A 20,429-nucleotide genomic window follows, 5' to 3' on the forward strand; every position below is an offset into this window, starting at 1 on the left:
CCAGGAACTCCACCATTCCCTATTCCTCTACAGAGAATGCCCCCTACTCAACACATACAAACTGATCTTTGTTATGCCTACGCGGCATATTTCCAATAGAGAAGAACCATTCAACCTCAAAAGGCTAGCATATTTTCTGCCTAAAGCTCCCTATTCATTTCCCTCTCTTGTCCTCTTAGCATCATCTACCTACCCTCTTGGCTCCTCTAAGACAAAAGACTTAGCAAAAGTCAGCCTGTAACTCAAGTATCCCTGGGTCTGAGTACCAGTCTTAGTCAAGAAAAGGGGAAGATGGTTATGTCCCTTAAGGACTGACACGTTCAATTGATCAGTCCAGCCTTCTTGCTTAAAGCTCTCATATACATCCAGATACTCTGAATGGCAATGGTACCTACATGTCTCTAAAAGGATATGGCACCTATATATATTTAGATGTCAGACTCTCACGGCTGGCTCTCTAATAGGAATAGTCCACATAAGGACTGAGCCCCCAGAACCCTTTGTCTCATGACTGATATCCTAGAGATTTGCATTCAGCCTTCATGTCCTCCAGAAATTAGTACCCTGTGTTAACTTGAGGAATTAAATCCATTCTCGGAACAGAAAACATCATTTTTTTCATTCAACACTAAGGTATCCCAAATCAAGTTTCTTCAAGAAGACTCACTTCTTAAAACAAGAAGAGAAACCATGGGTTTCTAAGTATGGTTTCTCTGGTGATCCTCCAATAAGCAGGGCAGAATACCTGGAAAGAGTCCTTTCAAGATACCAGATAGCTTTAGCCCTTGTCTACCTGGCTCAAGAAGGCAGCTGTGCTAAGTGCTAGATAGTCACTTTTGTTTGGTGCTTAGTAAGTACTGGCAAGGAAATATTAATAGTACTAGAAATGAGAAGGCATGAGGAGAAAAAGAGGTTTACTCTGACTCATAATGATATCTATACTGTTGAAAAAGAAAATTATATATACAATTATCATTATTTTCCAAAATTTCATACTTCCCAAAGAGCACTCAATCAATCATGGTCTTTCTTTCCTCAGGTGATGAAGACCACTAAGGCAGATTAGACATTTTACTAGGGAGGCCCAAGGTAATCTTCAAATGAACCCGGGGGATTGGCTACAGAGAGAAAAAACAAGCCGCAGGTCCCAGATCACAGCCTTCAACTCAGGTAGCCAATCAAATCGCTGATTCATTTTATGGATCAACAACTGGGCCTCAGAAGGAAAGATCCACCACCAAGAGAACAATACAAAGTGTCTTCTACTGGTGCCAACTCTTAAATAATAGCATTTGCCTACTGCAAAAAGCAACATATTTCAAGAAATTAGCTTAGACTACAGTATAAGGGTTATCAGCTTTAAACAAGGAAGTAGAAAAGTAGTTCAGGTTTTCCTGACAACTGCTGGCCAGTTCTCAGAAGTTCCAGGTGATTAGGTTATAAATCCTGCCTGATGGCTACAATATACATCATATTATCTTAAAGGTTGCTTTAAATTTGGGTGATTCTAAGAGAGACTTGAATTTGGAAATCACCTGGGTCAGGCAACAACAACAAGATTTAAAGTTTTCTCTCAGCTGAAGATGGCTCCATATTAAAAAAAAAAAACCCTTTCCAATTAGCCAAAGGATACACTGATGATCTCATCCAAAACATGTACATAGTGAGATGCCATTAAAATGGATTATGTGAATGCATATAAGTATTAATAATGCCATTTGAAATTCTACTATGGAAAAGATATATCTCTATTATCTAGGGAGAAAGGTCCTTCCTGCTAATGTTAACCTCAACTCACAGATCCTATAATGATTCACCTCTAGGGCCACAAATAAGACTGTCTACATAGATGGTTAAAGCTGAAGTCCTATATTCATTTGAAGCTGGAGTGGACAAATAAGGGCTGGCATAAATGAACTAATCACAAGAAAGCAAAACACTGTTGCCATTAGCCTGGAATGGGACATTAAGTGAAAAGACAATGACAGCCCTCAACAACCAACAATAGCAAACCCTGGGGAAGATGAAGAATCTGATTCCTAGGGTTACCACACTCTAATGTTCAAAATGCTCAGTTTCAACAACAAAAAAATTACAAGGCATACAAAGAAACAGGAAATTATGGTCCATCCATGGGGAAAAAATGATAGGAATTACATGAGAGGAAGCCCAGACATTGTACTTATTAGACAAAGATTTTAACCATCTTAAGATTCAGGAGGTCTAGGTTCAAGTGCTGCCTTTGTCACTAATTCCCTACATAAGTAAGCAAGTCACTTCCATTCTCTGGATTTATGTCTCCTCAAAATTTATACAATGAGGAGCTTGGACTGATCACTGGTCATAAGCTGGGACTTGGAGAGACAATTTAGACTACAGATATGTTTCATTTGTCCCTCAGAGTGTTTCTTTAAAAAAAAAAGTGAATCACTGGTCAACATTTAAAAAATATGGAGATTTTTACAGAAGATCCAATTTCTGGATTTTCTTGAAAAAAACTGGAAGATATCAAGCTACTAGACTTTCCTTCTTCTTACACCCTACCTCACCAATAAGGACCATCCAAATTACTTTTGTTCACTTTAGATTGCATAGATTTTCCAATTGGATGCAGAACCAGACATACCCTAGTCTCAAATTGCTTTACTCAAATAAATTAGTGGCCTAGACCTTATAAACATTTAAGTTGGCCACTGCTGACCAAGATAAGTCTTTTCAGCTGTAAATCTACTATGAGTGTAGGCTTTCATACAAGTGAAAATCCTTCCCAAAATGTAGCCAAGAGACTCTACATAATTAAAATCCAAGTAACACTCTGAAACAGTGAGCTTCCCTATAACAGGAGTTTTATTTCTGTGACATCTGATCTGTACAATTGCAAGGAATGACAATAATGACCTGATTAGCTCATCCTTTCATCTTCTGCCTCAAGTCTGCCCAGAAACCAGATAAATCTAGAATTTGAGGAAACAAGGAAAATACATGCTGATGGCATCTGAATGGGCTCTTTACTTTCTGACCAAAACCATGCTTTATCACACAGACTTCACGTGTCCTGTACTTATCCTGCCCTCAGTGGGCAATAAGTCCTCCCCAGGCCATGGCTCAGAGTCAGAAACAAAGCTGCATTTTACACAGTGACAAATTAAAAAAGCCTGAATGATGTGAGATTAGGGCACAGCTTATAAAAGGATGACTACCACAGGGGTGGGATCTGCTACATCTAGTACTTTCATATGCCAGCAGTCTGCTTTCAGCTCCCAGGGAGGAAATCAGCCCAGAATAGCAGCTGGAGATGTCAACAGCCAGATATGGGGACCAATGTTCAGCAAGCTGTAATTTACATAACCTAACCAACTGCTAGTAAGGTACATCAACTCCTGCAATGTTCTTGTGAAGCCTTATCCCAAGTTCAGAAGGAAGAAAATCTGAGAACACACATGAACGCGCGCGCGCACACACACACACACACACACACACACACACACAGAATAAAAGTCTGAACAACAGGAGAGGCAGATATTTGACTGTGTAGAAGACACAACTAGCAATTTCTTGTAAAGCAGCCAAAATGGTATCAAAATTCCTAATTATAGGAAACCAACATACCACAGGTCACAAAGGATTTTCACAAGACTCAATTATCCCCAGTTTACAAGGAAGAAAACGGAGTTTCAAAGATGTATAAGAAACTGCTCAAGTTGCACATTTAATAGCATAACTGAAGAAAGAATCTGGGTTTCCTACAAAAGTAAAAATAAACTATCAGGACTTCATCAAAATAAAAGGCTTCTGCATAGCAAAGGAAACAATCAACTAAACTAAAAGGCAACTTGTAGGGTTGGGAGGAGATATTTTCAAATGACATATCTGATAAAGGGTTAGTATACAAAATATATAAAGAACTTATAAAATTGAACACCCAAACAACAAATAATCCAATTAAAAAATGATCAGAAGACAGGAATGGACATTTTCCCAAAGACATACAGATGGCAAACAGACACATGAAAAGATGCTCAATATCACTGATTATCAGAGAAATACAAATCAAAACTACAATATGATATCATCTCAGACCTGTCAGAATGGCTAAAATTAACAATACAGGAAATCACAGGTGTTGGGAAGGATGTAGAGAAAGAGGAAACCTCTTGCATTGTTGATAGGAATGCAAACTGGTACAGCCATTCTGGAAAACAGTAAGGAGGTCCTCAAAAATAGAGGAACTACCCTATAATTCAGTTAAGTGCACTGGTAGATAGTAACCAAAAGGATACAAAATCATTGATTGAAAGGGATACATGCACCCTGATGTTTATAGCAGCATTATCAACAACAGCTAAACTATGGAGAGAGCTCAAATGTCCATCAAATTATGAATGGATAAAGAGGATGTGGTGTGTGTGTGCGTGTGTGTGCGTGTGTGTGTGCGTGTGTGTGTGTGTGTGTAAACAGAATACTACTCAGCTACAAAAAGTGAAATCTTGCCATTTGCAATGATGTGGATAGGGCTAGAGGGTATCATGCTATGTGAAATAAATCAGTCAGAGAAAGACAAATACCATATGATTTCACTCATATGTAGAACTTAAAAAACAGAACATATGGCCATTTGAGAAGGGGAAAATAAACAAACAAAAAGATGAGAGGGAAACAAACCATAAGAATCTCTTTATGATAGAGAACAAACTGAAGGTTGATGGGGAGGAGGTGTGTGAGAGATGGTCTAGATGAGTGATGAATATTGAAGAAGGCACTTATTGTGATGAGCCCCGGGTGTTGTATATAAGTTATAAGTCACTGAATTCTAGTCCTAAAACCAATATTGTGCTGTATGTTAACTATCTAAAATTTAGAATTTGAAGACTCTGATGGAAGATGTCATATAGATAGAAGAAAAAGAATTGGGTATTTCATTTGGAGATTCTCAGGATCAGAGGATTAGAAATCATTTTGTTTACTTCTCTGCTTCTGAATACTGTCTTCATCTAAATCATTCCAACCAGATAACAGTGTTTTCTGGGTTTACAGCCCTCCAAGGAAGGAAGTCTCTTTTAACCATTAAGATCTTTTGGGGCTAATACGCTGGTGACAGTGACCATGAGGAGGATAATGATGGTAATAAAACAAGTTATCATTTGCCAAGTACTCACTGTGTGGCAAGAACTGTGCTAATCACTTTACTCCTTTGTGTGATCTCATTTAATCATCATAAAAATTCTGTTATCCTTATTTTTCAGATGATGAAATCAAAGTTCAGGAAATTGAAAAATTTTGCCAAAAGCAATGGAGTTGGGAGGTAGTAAAGCTGAAATTGCATTTTGGGTTGTCTAATTCCGGGAATAACCTGCTCCTTCAATTATGTCACAATGTCATCATTGAAGTCTTGTGGGCTTTCATCTTCCAAAGAGCCCAAACCAATCTGATCTTTTGTTGGACATCAGATATCTTACAGAATAAACCAACCAAAGGTGATAGGCTATAGTAAAGATGATCATAAAACATCCTGATATAGCTTTGGTACTTGTACTGCCAAAGTTGTCACCATGTGAATTATTTCATTCACTGTGATATCCACTGGCATGAAAGAATTATCAATACCATTTTGTGGATGGGGGAAAAAATCACAGCTCAGAAATACTAAAAGAACAGATTCTAGCTTATAACTCTAAGGAAGGCCAACAGTTGGGACACCAGGCCAGTGCTCTTACATCATAGCATCCTGCCAATTGGTGACCCAGAGGGAGCGGAAATTGCTAAGGAACCCTTTCTCAAGTGCCCCTTCTATTAGGGGCTAGGTTTTTCGTGGTGCAATGTCAAAAGGGCCAAGGTCTTACAAGCATCAAGCTGCCCGCTTCCCAACCCTCAACACATTTTAGATCCCAGTTACCTGACTCAAAGTAAGATCTGCAGTCAGTAAACTGTAGCCCCTAGAGGGTAGGGAGCCCACACTCATACATTAACATCTGAAGACAACACACAGGGGTGTTCATACTTCCCTAATAAGAGAAAGAAGGCAAAGCAGACGGAGGAGTAAGGAGGGGAAGGAAAGAGAGGGATCTATAAAAAGAAAGAACAAAAAAGGGGAGACAAGGAAAGTAATAAAAGAAAAGAGATAAGAAAAGTAAGTTCAAAGCAATATAGAGTTAAAAGAGTCTTCAAAAACCATCCAGACCAAAAGGGAACTGATTTGTACAAAGTCACAACACGTCAAAGTCAGGAGGCAGAATATGGGGATTGTTAAATTAAATAAGGGGGAAAAAAAAGAAAAGAAAAGACTCAAAATTAGAAGGGAAAAGATTAAAGAAGGCCTAAGTCCTGGGTAAAAGACAAAAACAAAAAAAGGTAGGGGGAATGTGAGAGGAGCCACCGGAAGAGAAATGAGCAGAAAAACAGAGGCTGGTGAGGGGAAAGCCATGGGCAGGTAGCCAAGGAGACAGGAGAGGAGAGTGAAGGCTGACACTCACCCTCACAAAGCTGGCAGGAAACCATCCCTCCTCATCGTCGATCTGGCCCCACCACCAATCCTTGTTGGAAGCATCCAAGACCTTGATGACGTCGCCAGCTTTAAATGCCAACTCCCGGTTGGCCATGGTGACGTGATCCCATACTGCCTCAGCACTAACGATGGAATCTCCAGTGATCAGCTTAGGAGACAAAATGAGAATGTGTTCAGTCCACACAGCTGGCTACCTTACTTGCCCTTTACCCCACCCACACAACTCTACTATTTATGGAAAAGCTGACATACTAGTGGTGAAGGGCTGGGGAGAGGGAGATGGCACTGGGAGCACAAGCTCCACTGGACCACAAGACAAACAATACTTGTCAACTTTCCATTAGCCAGTGGGTGGGATGACCCAGAATGTGAATATGGACTACACAGGCCTCATGCTTTTATTCCTACTCATAAGCTCCTTCCCCAGAGAAGAAAGAAGGTTCCAGTGCATCTTCCCTTGGTGCTTCAAGGCAGTCCTAGGTCTGGAATGGATGAAGAGGTTGAAATCAAAAGCTAAAATGAAGCTCAAAAATATTTGCTCTAAATTCTCTGTGTTCCTCCCCTTTTTCTCCTCCTCATTGGAAATGACCAACTGAGAATTGGTGTTACATTATTTAACACCACTGTACCCCACCCCCAAAGGGTTACAGACCATGGCATTCCTCACACACAATGGACTCCAGTACTGCAGACTCCTTTTCTCACCCACACATTATGCCATCCAGAGAAGTCATGGGTATGAAAGAATATGGCTTTCTCTGATGCCTTACTCAACCTTGGCACAGATTCACTCAGTGATTTTTTTACCACCACCCGGTGAGATACATATGGAATCTAGGTTGAATCCTGCATTTGATAGATGGCATAACTGAGCCATAAGGAAGTTAAAGGGTGAGCTCAGGATCACGCAGCAAGGCAGGGGCTGTGCAAAGACCTTAACCCTGGTCATTAAACTTTGTGACCAGCAGGACTGGGCTACACACAACAACAAGAAGACATCTATCCCAGTGCCATGTCACACACACACACACTCACTCATAACATTCGCCTAAGCATAGTGATGAGGATAAGGGTGGGGGAATAGTCTGTCTCTTTCTGGGTGCCATCCTGACCCCTGTGTTGTTTGTTTTCCTTTTTCCTCAATTGGTTCCAGCCTATATAGGCCATCAATCTTCCTAGCATTTAGAGAAACAGATCCCAGAACAGAGAACATACGGCCTGTCGAGGCAAAAGATTTAAGAACTTTTCCCTTAGAACTAAATTTCTGAATATGTTGTCTAGAAGTCAACTTTTCCATCAGTCTGCTTTGATGAAGGACTGATTCCCCAAGGTAACTATAGCTCCACAAGACCAAAGGCAACAGTTCAAAGACAACAGAGACAGAATATGTAACATGCATCCTCTCACATAGGTCTGCTTTTCAATATACCAACTGAAGAAGAACCCTATGGTCATGAAATTAACACATAACACATTACATACATAGGAAAATACACCCTATACTGAATTTGACTTAGTTAAGTCATTCTGTTGGTCAGGTAAGGCATACTGGGAGCTCCGTAGCATGGATGCAAACAAGATTTCCAACAGGGCTTTTATAATACCCCTTTCAATGACCTCATGCTTCACTATTTACAAAAATATATTCATATCTACTGTATCACTTAATCCTTACTGAATGACTACATCTCACTATTACCCATATATTTTTCAAAGATTTTATTTATTTATTCATGAGAGACAGAGAGAGAGAGGCAGAGACACAGGCAGAAGGAGAAGCAGGCTCCATGCAGGGAGCCCGACATGGGACTCGATCCCAGGTCTCTAGGATCACACCCTGGGCTGAAGGCAGTGCTAAACCGCTGAGCCACCCAGGCTGCCCTATTACCCACATTTTAAAGATAAGGGAACTGAGGCTCAGAGAGGTGACCTGTCCTTTGTCCAGTCATACAAATAAAAAATTATGGAGCCTGGCCTTCTGACTGCATATGCTCTAACACCCATGATACTACCAATGTCTACTCATTAGCTACACTGAATTCATAGAACTCCATCCCTAATATTACAAAGCAGATGACTCCTATTCATAAAGAACTACAGAGAAGGAGATATGGACAGCCACCTTTAGCCCACCAGTGGCCCTGTCTATGAGATTTTTTTTTTATGTTGAAATTGCTTTCTTCCAATTGCACTAAAAGTCAATTTCTTCTTGTTCTGGCCTCAGTGGAGAATTGCTGGTTACTGGTCTCAATAAAATAAATCTCCATAAAGAAAATCTCCCTCTCCTGACAAAGACATGTTCCAGCTGGTGTTGTTAGAGTTCAATAAGAATATACAGCCCTGGGCAGCCTGGATTGCTCAGTGGTTTAGCGCCGCCTTCAGCCCAGGGCATGATCCTGGAGACCCAGGATGGAGTCCCACGTCGGGCTCCCTGCATGAAGCCTGCTTCTCCCTCTGCCTGTGTCTCTCATGAATAAATAAATAAAATCTTTAAAAAAAAGAATATACAGCCCCAACTCACAACACCATGAAGGCTTATGGCTTAAATCTATATCCTTGACTTTTTACCAAAGGTCAAGCATATTTTAATATCAATTACCAACCCTCTGCTCATGATGCTACCTGTGATGCTGTCTGAGGTACTCTAGGCCCAGGTCTGGCTGATTTCACTGTCTGTGCTCTTTCTACAGTACAGTCATCTTTTTATCAATTTTATGTTCAGCTTTTCCCAAGAGCAGTTGGCTCACTCGTGTCCCCATTTAGTCCAGCTGACCTGCCTGGGCCCTCAGATCACAGGCCCAGCTATACACTAGACAAGGCCAATCTAGGATCCAGTGGCCATAAACCAATTGTAAACCTATTGTCAGGGCCTACATAGAATCAAAGACAGTAAGAATTGGACAGCATTTCAAAGACCATCACCCATAATCCTTCATTCTATAGATCAGGTATGATATAGCAGGAGTAACTTGCCTACAGTCATCTGATGGCCAGCTTCCTGGACCACTGTTCCCCCAAAGTAACATCATAGATAGAGAAGGTATCTTATCTTGGATTTAAGACCTTCCTCTGCTACTTGCTAAAGGTGTAATGATAATGATGATGATATTAGCCAATATAGAGTATTGCTCTATGTCAGGCACTATTCCAAGCACTTTACACACATTAATCCATTAAAGCCTCACAGAAGCCCTTTGAGGAAAGAATATTATTATTCCTATCTTATAGACAAGGATACTGAAGCTCAGAGAGATTAAATAATTTTCCCAAATTTACATAGAAAATAAGTATTAAAGATATAATTCAAATGAAGCTACAGTATGGCTTTAGAGTATCTGCTCTTATAAACTATGGTGCCATTGGGTCAGTTTCTTTATTTTTTTTAAAGATTTTATTTATTTATTCATGAGAGATACAGAGAGAGAGGCAGAGACACAGGCAGAGAGAGAGAAGCAGGCTCCATGCAGGGAGCCCGACGTGGGACTCAATCCCGGGCCTCCAGGATCATGCCCTGGGCCGAAGGCAGGTGCCAAACTGCTGAGCCACCCAGGCATCCCGGGTCAGTTTTTTTACCCGTTAAACATGGATAATTCTACATACCTACCTGTTTCCATTTTAATATACTAAACCTAGACTTGATGGATATGTGTGCAGACATGAAAGAAGGGCTAATCCACGAGAGAAGGAGTTGTATGGGGCTCCTGTGCTCTTCAATCACAAATAGAAGCAGGAATAAGGGGATACTACTCACCCATCCTCTGGATTGTTTTAACAGTGAATTAAATCTGGGTTTGAAATTGGTCTCAAATCTCCCTTTTTTGTACAGGATTGACTTAACTTGTTATGATTTTTAAAATAAATATGCGCTTTGCTCATCCATTTTCCATCCAACACTCATTCAGTGACCCCCACTATCTATATATACAGGAGTCTTCTTACTGTGATTCAGACACAGTCCTTAACTGAAGATCAAAGACCCTTCAAGAACCAACAGTGAATGTCTTTCAAGCAATATGCAAATATGGTTAAGACAAGCAAAACTAGCTTCAATTCTTGGCTTTTCTACCTTAGAAAGTAGCAGTGATAATGGGAGGTGAGGAAAGGAAGAGCCAGAGAAACAAACCAAAAAGGAACTCTCAGCATGTAATCAGGATACCTAGAAGTGCAATATCACAAAAGACAAGGACAATAGTTTCAAGCTATACAACCCTGGGCTTCAGTTTCTTTATAGACAAAATGGGGATAATACCTGCCTCAGGGTTGTAGAGAGGGTAAACTGAGCACTAGATATGCAGTGCCTACTGCAGTGCTTAGTATATGTTGGCCTAGTACAAGGCTTCAGAGGAAGGGAGTAATATATGTGCCTATTGGGCTCTAGAATGATTGTGTGGGACACTGAAGATAGATCTTAAAGAATGGGTAGGATTGTAACAGAGGAGGGAGGAGGAAAGGCATTTGAGGCAGAGAAATGAGGAGTGAGACTACAAAAGTTCTCAAAGGTAAGGACTACAGGGAATTTGATAGCAAAGAGGTAACAGAGTTTGGAAAGGGCTGGGAAGAGGGGCTTGGGGAGTGGGAAGGAAAGCTTGAAAGGTAGGCAGGAGTTCTGTTTGAAGACTCTAAAATTTAATTTGAGGAAAAGGAAGAAATCAAAGTTGATTTAGGGGTGGAGGTGTTTCAAGTCAAAGTGTGATGATTAAAGCATGAGGGTAAACTACACAAAGAAATGCTCATTTGGGAGGGTAAAAAGAGGTGACAAATTTTCTCTTCAATGTGTTGAATATAGGGGGCCAGAAGGACATGAAGGCATATTTGAAGTTCAAGATATGTCAGGAGAGATAGTTGTATAGGTTTTGAAATCAATGGCCCAGAAATTGTGAAAATAAAGGAAGTCTGCCCTGGAACAAAGTGCTAAGAAAGAAGACCCAAAACCTAGGGAAACAACAACAATGAGAGGTCAGGAAGAGAAGAGAAGCCAGAGAAACAACCCAAAATGAAGCTTTCGGTACATAAGTAGGACACCACGGAGTGTAATCTTGCAAACGTGAAGGACAAGAGTTTTAGGTAGCTGGAGCTGATATTATTAAATGGTACAGAGCTATATATAAAAGGAAGAAAGCCAAGAAAAGGCCATTTGAGAGTGGCTATATCAGGGGTTAAATTCTTTATATCTTAAACTAGTTTATACTCCTCCCCTAAGCAAAAGCCTTAATTTCCCAATTATCCCCACCCTTCATCCTACAAGCCCAATATAAAGCCAAGAAATGGTACTAGGTACCCCAATAGCTCCTGGCCTTGGGAAAGTGCTGGTATGACTTCTAACAGAATAATTCCTAATCCCCAGGACATTTCAGGTATAGCACCAAATATAGATTGGCTCTTGCTCAGACTTGCCAGTGAGTGGGACACACAGTGTTCTGCACCCGTACACCAAAGACACTTTTGGACATGAATAAGAAGATGGGGAGGGGGAAGAGTCATAACATATTTCTTAAAAGATGATATCCTGGGATCCCTGGGTGGCACAGCGGTTTGGTGCCTGCCTTTGGCCTAGGGCGCGATCCTGGAGACCCAGGATCGATTCCCACATCGGGCTCCCGGTGCATGGAGCCTGCTTCTCCCTCTGCCTGTGTCTCTGCCTCTCCTCCTCTCTCTGTGACTATCATAAATAAATAAAAATTAAAATATATATATATTAAAAAAAAGATGATATCCTATTTATTTTTGTCTAGGTTTCCCAGGATAACCCTAATTTCAAACATTCTATCCCATCGATACTACAAGTAGATACATCTGTTATCAGACCCATGTTTCCTGATTTTTACCCTGGAAATATGGCCACCACACCCTAGAGGCACTGACCTCTAAGAGATTGACTTCTAAGCCTGGTTTCTTGTCAACAATGTGGCATGTGTCTACAGCTAACTTGGAGTAGGCTGGGGGCCCTTTTAGGTGGAAGGAAAAAAGGCAGGGAAGAAGTGACAAAAAAAGTAAAACAGGGAGGAAGAAAAGGAAGGAGGGAGGAAGAAACATATTGGTTGAAAACATATGTTAGGGGGATCCCTGGGTGGCTCAGCGGTTTAGTGCCTGCCTTCAGCACAGGGCGTGATCCTGGAGCCCCTGGATCGAGTCCCCCATTGGGCTCCCTGCATGGAGCCTGCTTCTCCCTCTGCCTGTGTCTCTGCCTCTGTGTGTGTGTATATCTCATGAATAAATAAATAAAAATCCTAAAAAAACATGTATTAAGCACTGGGCAAGGGACTTTGTAATCTCAATCTCTAACTCTCCAAGGTTAATAACCCTATTTTTTAACTGAAAATAACCTGTGGCATTAACCAAGTAGCTCACAGTCATTCAGTTACAGGTGGTAGAGCAGATTTGAATCTTTAGTAGGCCTTACTGTATAGCTTTGCTTTTGCCAATCACCCACAAGAAGGCAGAGAGAGAAGGCTCCCAGCTGGTTTCTCTTTCCAGGCATATCAGCACATCCTGTGAATGATCTTGAGTAGTAGTTCTCAACCTCTGGAAGGCTTGTTAAAACACATATTACTAGACCTCCAAGTTTGAGTTTCTGATTCAGTTGGCCTTTTAAAAAGAAATATTTTTATTTATTTATTTGAGAGAGAGAGAGAGAGATCGAGACAGCAAAGCATGAGGTGGGGGTAGTGGCAGAGGGAGAGGAAGAAACAGGCTCTGCACTGAGCAGGAAGCCAAATATGAGGCTCAATCCCAGCACCCTCGGATCAGGATCATGACCTGAGCTGAAGGCAGATGTTTGACCTTCCCAGGTGCCCCAATTCATTGGTCTTAAGTAGAAGTTTCCAGGTGATGACACTTGGTGAATCACTGCCCTGGAGGACCTTCATAGTCTAGGTTTCACCCTTGACTCTCTTGGTGCCTCATTATTCTCAGAGATTCCCATGTTACCCTGTAAGTTGGGCTCCCTGACGATCCTCAAAGTCTTCCTCAGTGGTTGGTAAGTCTGAGAAAGGATACTTTGGGTCATGTAAGGAGTATGCATAATGCCAGGCCTTGCAAACATAGAAAAAAACCTGGGATCCCAGGTTATCCAGAGACATAGCACTTGTCTTCCATTTTTTGCTTTTGCCCTCTAGCTAAACAGTACCACCCCTAAATAGTTAATTAGCCTAGGTGACTACCAGAAATATTAGAGTTTTAATGGCAAGGAGTAGCAGAAAACATTAAAAAATAAACATATGTTGGGCAGAATAGCAAATGTGTCAATTGCCATGAAGGTAGCGGAGTTGGACCTTCCTTCTGAGAAGTTTCACAGGAGGATAAGAAGGTACTTGAGGCATTTTTTGCCTCTAAATGGTTTTCTCCATTGGTGCCTGCCCCATCCTCTCAGAAGGTCCCCTCCTTCAACAGCTAGGCATGGACAAGAGCAAAATCCTTTCCTTTGTTCCTTTTAAGTACATCTAAAATAGGATGGGATTTTATTCTCCCTCCTGAATAGCCTTTTTAATGTAGTCTTATAAACAGATTCTGGCTATATTGCTCAAAGTGTTCAAGGACAATAATCTCCCCCACTTCTGGAAAGGTGTGACCTGGGCTGTTCCAACAACAGCTAGGAGGCACCATGATGTGCAGCAAAGACTGGCTATTGGAAGAAGCTCTGCTCATTGAAGACTGGCTATTGGAAGAAGCTCTGCTCATTGAATGATCTTGGGCAAGTTCTTTACCTGCCTCAGTTTCTTTATTAGTCAAGTTACAGACTTGAACCAGACAGACAACCTCTTAATTTGCTTCCACTTCTAGCTTTCTATTGAGGCTAGCATTTCAGCTTCTCAAAGGACAGATATTTCATTATTACAGCATATTTTTTCTTACCCTCCTGTGTGCTTGATAGGATGCTTTTACTGCTCTTAGGAAAATGAGAACTTGGAGCTAACTAGCCCCTTCCTGAATATAACTCATTCAGGCATTGCTGGTGACAGGCTAGTCAGACTGGCTGGGAAAGCTGAGAAACTACTTTAGCTCTTGACTACCCCAATCAAAAGTCAGAAAAATCATTTTCCTCATGATATCAGCTCTCTTACTTCCACTTTCATATTTCGAACTTCCTGCTCTTCATTTCACTGGATGGCCTGCTATCACCTCCAATAAAACATATGTAAAACTCATCATATACCCCCATTCCCCTCCTTCCTAAATTTTCCCATTTCTGATACCTCTTCTTGGCTTGCTGATTTTTCCTTCCAGATGTCTCTCAGATATGACCTTTTATATCCAACCTCCCATCCTAGGTCCAGCCCTTATCACCTAAGTTGCATCCCAATTGGCCTTCCTGCTACTGACTAAGCTACTCCTTAATGATGCATTTCTCAGAACTTTGCTTGTGAAACTATCCACACTCAAGAAGCCTCAACAACTCTCTCCTGTCAGTCTTGCAAAGCCCCGCCTATGGATCCAGCCCTTATCTTGACCCTGGCAAGGACCTTCCACTCTGGCCAAATGGATTGTCTTGCAGGCAGATATACTCCTACTTCTGTGCCTCTGATTTACCCAAAGTCATATCCATGGTTAAGTACAGGAACACTGGAACTAGGCTGCCCCTTCTTAGCTGTGTGATCTTGACTTGCCTGTTCATTAATCCCTCACCTGATGACTAGATTGTATCCTTTCTCCCTTTGCCTCTTTCACTAATTTCTAAGTAGGATAAAAAGAAAATAAGGCATTATGGATTTATTCAAGTTGTCAACCAGAGTGTTATTCTCCACACAACCAGAGTGTACACTTGTGAATAGTAGATCTAAACAATCTGCTTAATTCATAATGAACAGCACTGTTTTTAGCCTCTACAGTCTAAGCCTTAAAATAAGGCAAGTTCTGAGGCAGATCACAACAGAATTAGCATCTCTGTCAGGTCTCAGAACATACTATGGGGCTAAGAAAATTATTTACAAAATATGTACCAGGTGTCCTATAAAACAGTCTGTTGTTGATAGGATTTATGGTCAGGTGGTTTGTGGGGTGGGCTGCTGGTTTTTGCTGAAGATGTGCACAGGTGCTTGATGGTCATCAAGGAAAAGAGAAAAGATTCCCAGTAAGAAAAACACCACTATGAATATTTTTTAAAATTCCAATTGGTTTTTTTCCCTGATGACTTAATAGTTCACACCTGGCTGATTTCGGCTTTTTTTTTTAATTTATTTTTTATTGGTGTTCACTTTGCCAACATATAGAATAACACCCAGTGCTCATCCCATCAGGTTGATTTCGGCTTTAATCTGGGTGTTGCTATCACCCATAACTAAATAATTTCATTTCTGAGCAGAATAATTAATGAATTTAAGTGATTATGGCTCTAAATGTACTGAAAGGAAGTATGCAAATATCATCTTTTCATGACATGATCATTTTTTCCCTACTTTGTTCATGTGATTTGGACATTGGCTTCCTTCAATGTCCCATCGTACCATCCATTTTTCACTTTAATAAAATAAAATATCTTTTTTTAAAATAAAACATCTATGGTTGGTTTCAGTAACACCTGACAGACACAAAACCTAGCTGGACTGGCTTGATTTAGAAAGGTGGGCCTAGATGAGGATCAGGTCAGCAAAATGTATCACCTGAACGAACCAAAGGCCAATATGTACTTTGGTCATAAGCCAGAACCTAAAAGTTTGGGAATCCTAGATGAGCTTCCTAAGGTATGAAGGACATTTTCCTCATTCATTATAGACTAATAACAAAAGGCTACACCTTTCTGTACCTCTTCCAAAGAAGCTACATGTGATCTTAGCTATAATAGTGACCAAACATATATGAAAGAAGGGGAGTTATTTGCTTGGTCTGGACCTTAGCAATGGACTCTTCTGACATGAAACTTCAGCCACTAGCTCAACCTAACAGGCCCAGGAGTTAGTAAAGTGAGACCTAGCTACTGCCCCAAAGTTCATGATGTTAAGAGTCTGGTCTTGCTGAAGAATTAAGTCCTTTAGAGAAAATGCAGCCAAATACGTCAAGGATTGGACAGATCATGGAAAAGACATGTTTCTGGACCACCAACCAACCATGATTCTGTTGGCTAGAGAAGTCTCACACCCAGAGCATCTCCCAACATGATAAACATTACCCTGAATGTCCAAAATACTGGAAATAATAGTTACTGTCAAGTTATTCTAGGATCTTTTGGCATTACCCAGATGTCTCCAATCCATTAGACTAGTCTTTCAATGTGTGGTCCACAGACCTGCTGCTCAAAATCACCACAGACTTCTTAAAAAAGCAGCCCAAGTGATCCTAAATCATACATCATATTGAAACCAAGCATCTTAAACTTACTAGAACCAGAGTCTGAAATACAAGAATTTCATCTTACTGCACTGGATCATTTCGAGGAAACCAGAATTTCTGAAACTCTGTCTCCTGGCTTCTCCTTGTATTAGATTCCAGGCAGGTTAAGGAGTAGTTTGTCCAGGATGATCTTCTCAGTCTGCCTTGAGAGGCTATCTGTACCTGTTCTCTTGTACCTCTACTCTGGCCCCTGCCCTGACCTTTAGCCCTAGTGGCCCTAATGGAAAAATCCTTACAGCATGTCTCTATCCTATAGTCTAGAAGCAATTTCCAAGAGCTGTGCTCAAACTATTCAAGTCAGACTCTAATATTCTAAGAGACAAATTATTAGTAAAACAAATAGAGAATGACTCAGGAATGCTCTCTCCATGAGTTGAGACAGAAGCATACCATTCCAAACTGGAGGTTACTCTGACCCCACCTGTCTCTTGAGTCAGCTTGGGCTCCATCTCCAAAATACTCCTGTCCTGGGCATTGTGAGCTGCTTCTTGGACTTGCTGTGAGTACTAATTTCCAGCCACCCACTGGAGTCTCTTTGTTGCCTTCAAACCTTGAGAGATGGCCAGGCCAAACCTAGGGAAGAGGTAGGGAGCTCAAAGAGCCCCCAGTCCCTGAGGTGACCTAGACCTATCTAGGAATCTGCATCTGGGTTCTTGAATTTCTTCATGTGGTTCTACTGGGACCAACCCTGGGATCCTTAACTTTTCCCGGATTGTGACTTGAAGGCCAGCCTTGGACTTTCTGGAGAAGTGGGGGTGGGGCTTCTCTAGGTTTACAGAAGGGGAGGGGGAGGGGACTAGAACTACATGAAGAATCTGTCCTCCATGCCTCCCACATGCATAGTTCTATACTCATCAACACCACAGCCAGAGGGTGGGTGGGCAAGGCAAAACGAATAAAGGAAAGTCATTTTTTATCCATTTGACAGATGTCGTGTTAAAATATTGTAAGGGAAGGAGGGCTGTAGGTGGGGGGAGGAGCAGAGGAGGAGATAGGTTAGAACTAATGGTTCTAATGTGGTCTTTAAACATGGCCATCTGCTCTAAGATGATGAGAACAGAAACAGAATTTATAGGAGCATTTTGACCTGTTCCTTTATCTGGAGAACAAAAGAAAAAATACATATATTTCAATAAATTTAAACCACCTTGAAGTCTACTAAGCATGTCCACCAAGGACACAGGTTTACAAAGGTTCTGAGCCTTTCCAAAGACAATGTAACTATCTCTTGGGGAGTGCTTACAATCCAGAAAGGAAATCTGCATTTAAACAGCCCATCAGAAAGGAGAAGATAGTTTCCAGTGGCTTATTGATTTCCCTCTGCCTGTTGATTCACAGTGAGAGAAAAGACATTGGCCAAGGCACTAGCAGTGCCTTTGGTCCCTGTCAGCAGTTCTTCCTGTTCAGAGATGAGCCATGTTTATAGCAAAGCCTAGCACAATCCGGGGTTCCCAGCATACATGGTAAATACTGGATCAGTGGATGGCAGTGGTATTCAGTGAACAGCCACTAGATCAGGCCTCAGGGGATAGAATGGCTGAGTTGGCTTCCCTTCAAACAAAGGGATACATCTAAATTGAGGCTGTCAAAGAGGACACATGAGAAGCACAATCAGACCCATCCTCAAGGCCTGTGAGGGATGGCATTGGGTCTTTGTCTGAAGGAAAAGTAGTTCTGCTTATAACAACAGAATTTCAAGTAGGTCAGCAAGCTTAAGTAAGACACCTTCTATCTGTCTGGGCTAGGTGAAGGAGATGAGGGCAGAGAAGGGAAGGCCCAGGGCAACTAAATGAGGGACAAAGCATCCAGTACAGTGCTAGAATTTGAACCTATGCTTCTTGACTCTATCTCAGGTTCAAGACCCTGACGCTGGATTCTTATACTTAGAGAAGCTCAGGACTGGAGATTCTCAAGAACTAGCACACCTAGTTCAGTCCAACATTTTACAGATAAGAAAACTGAGGTTCCAGTGAGGAGAAGTTACCTAACAAGTAAATCTAGTCAATGGCAGAGCCAAGATTAGAAACCAAGCCTACAGTATTTCAGAAAGTTAGTTGTCAATTATGTTGGGTAAAAAAAAATCATCAATTGGTCAAAAAAAGGAATACCTATCCCAGTTTCTAAATTACTACTAATTTACTATTTTTTAAATAAAATTTACACAAAAATAGAGATTAAGTAATGATTAGCAATTTAATATATAAAGAACTTCTCATGTTTTCCCCTTAGCTTCACTTTGAAGATCAATGTTTTAGACATTTTCTTGTCCTCTTTCCTCCCTCTGCTCTATAGATATCACCCCTTCAGTACTCTAACAATTACTGCCTCTCCTACCTCCCAGGGCTCCAAAAAAGTCTGACCCTGTTAATTAAGGGGTAAGAACACCTCACTTTGAAGGCTAAACACAGACACTTGCAGAATTTCTCTCACCACCAAATATCTTTCCTAAGGAATTTCAAATTTAAATTCATACTAAAATGCAAATGCAGGATGCCTGGGTGGCTCAGTGGTTAAGTGTCTGCCTTCGGCTCAGGCCGTGATCCTGGAGTCCCAGGATCGAGTCCTACATCAAGCTCCCTGCATGGAGCCTGCTTCTCCTTCTGCCTGTGTCTCTGCCTCTCTCTCTCTCTCTGTCTCTCTCATGAATAAATAAATAAAATATTTAATTTTTTTTAATTAAAAAAAATAAAATGCAAATGCTAGTGAAAAAACAATGGTATGAGAAGAATGGACTCCAGGGCTGGTTTGGTTACTGATTTGTGGTATGAACTTGGGCAGATCTAGATTCTCTCTGAGCTACTTGGATTAGGTTACCTCAAATGAAAGTTGGGGTCATCTTTGAAAGATGCTGTTGCCTTGCTTCTAAAAGCAGGTTTCACACTAATAAAAGAAAGGATAAGAACCATATGATCCTCTCAACAGATGCAGAAAATGCATTTGGCGAAACACAGGATCCATTCTTGATTTAAAAAACCTTCAACAGGGCAGCCCAGGTGGCCCAGTGGTTTGGCGCCGCCTTCGGCCTGGGGTGTTATCCTGGAGCCCTGGGATCGAGTCCCACATCAGGCTCCCTGCATGGAGCCTGCTTCTTTCTCTGCCTGTGTCTCTACCTCTCTCTCTGTCTGTCATGAATAAATAAATAAAAGCTTTAAAAAATATTTTTAAAAAAACCTTCAACAAAGTAGGTATTGACAGAACATACCTCAACACCATAAAGGCAGTATATGAAAGACCCACAGTTAATGTCATTCTCAATGGGGAAAAACTAAGAGCTTTTCCTCTACTGTCAGGAACAAGACAGGGATGCCCACTCTCACCATAATTATTTAACATACTGCTGGAAGTCATGGCTTCAGCAAACAGACAACAAAAAGAAATAAAAAGTATCCAAATTGGCAAGAACGAAGTCTAACTTTTACTATTCACAAATGACATGACACTCTTATGTAGAAAATCTGAAAGGCTCCACCAAAACATTGCTAGATCTAATACATGAATTCAGCAAAATTACTGAATATAAAACCAACATAGAGAATCTCTTGCATTTCTATATACCAATAATGAAGCACCAGAAAAAGAAATCAAGGTATCAATCCCATTTGCA

General features: G+C 41.0%; 1 protein-coding gene across 10 annotated transcripts in view; it reads right to left on the bottom strand.

Annotated features, from left to right (window-relative positions):
• Positions 1–20,429, bottom strand: part of ARHGEF9 (Cdc42 guanine nucleotide exchange factor 9) — a 211,973-nt gene that overhangs the window by 134,441 nt on the left and 57,103 nt on the right. For 6 of the 10 annotated variants that reach the window (XM_049107479.1, XM_049107480.1, XM_025436051.3 and 3 more), the window contains exon 2: positions 6,471–6,650. The exons of the other annotated variants lie outside the window; for them this stretch is intronic. In XM_049107479.1, the coding sequence (XP_048963436.1) occupies positions 6,471–6,650 (180 nt within the window). The remainder of the gene's footprint in view (positions 1–6,470; positions 6,651–20,429) is intronic. 10 annotated transcript variants of the gene reach the window in all.

Source organism: Canis lupus, chromosome X (genome assembly GCF_003254725.2).
Source record: "Canis lupus dingo isolate Sandy chromosome X, ASM325472v2, whole genome shotgun sequence".
NCBI classification, from domain to species: Eukaryota; Metazoa; Chordata; class Mammalia; order Carnivora; family Canidae; genus Canis; species Canis lupus.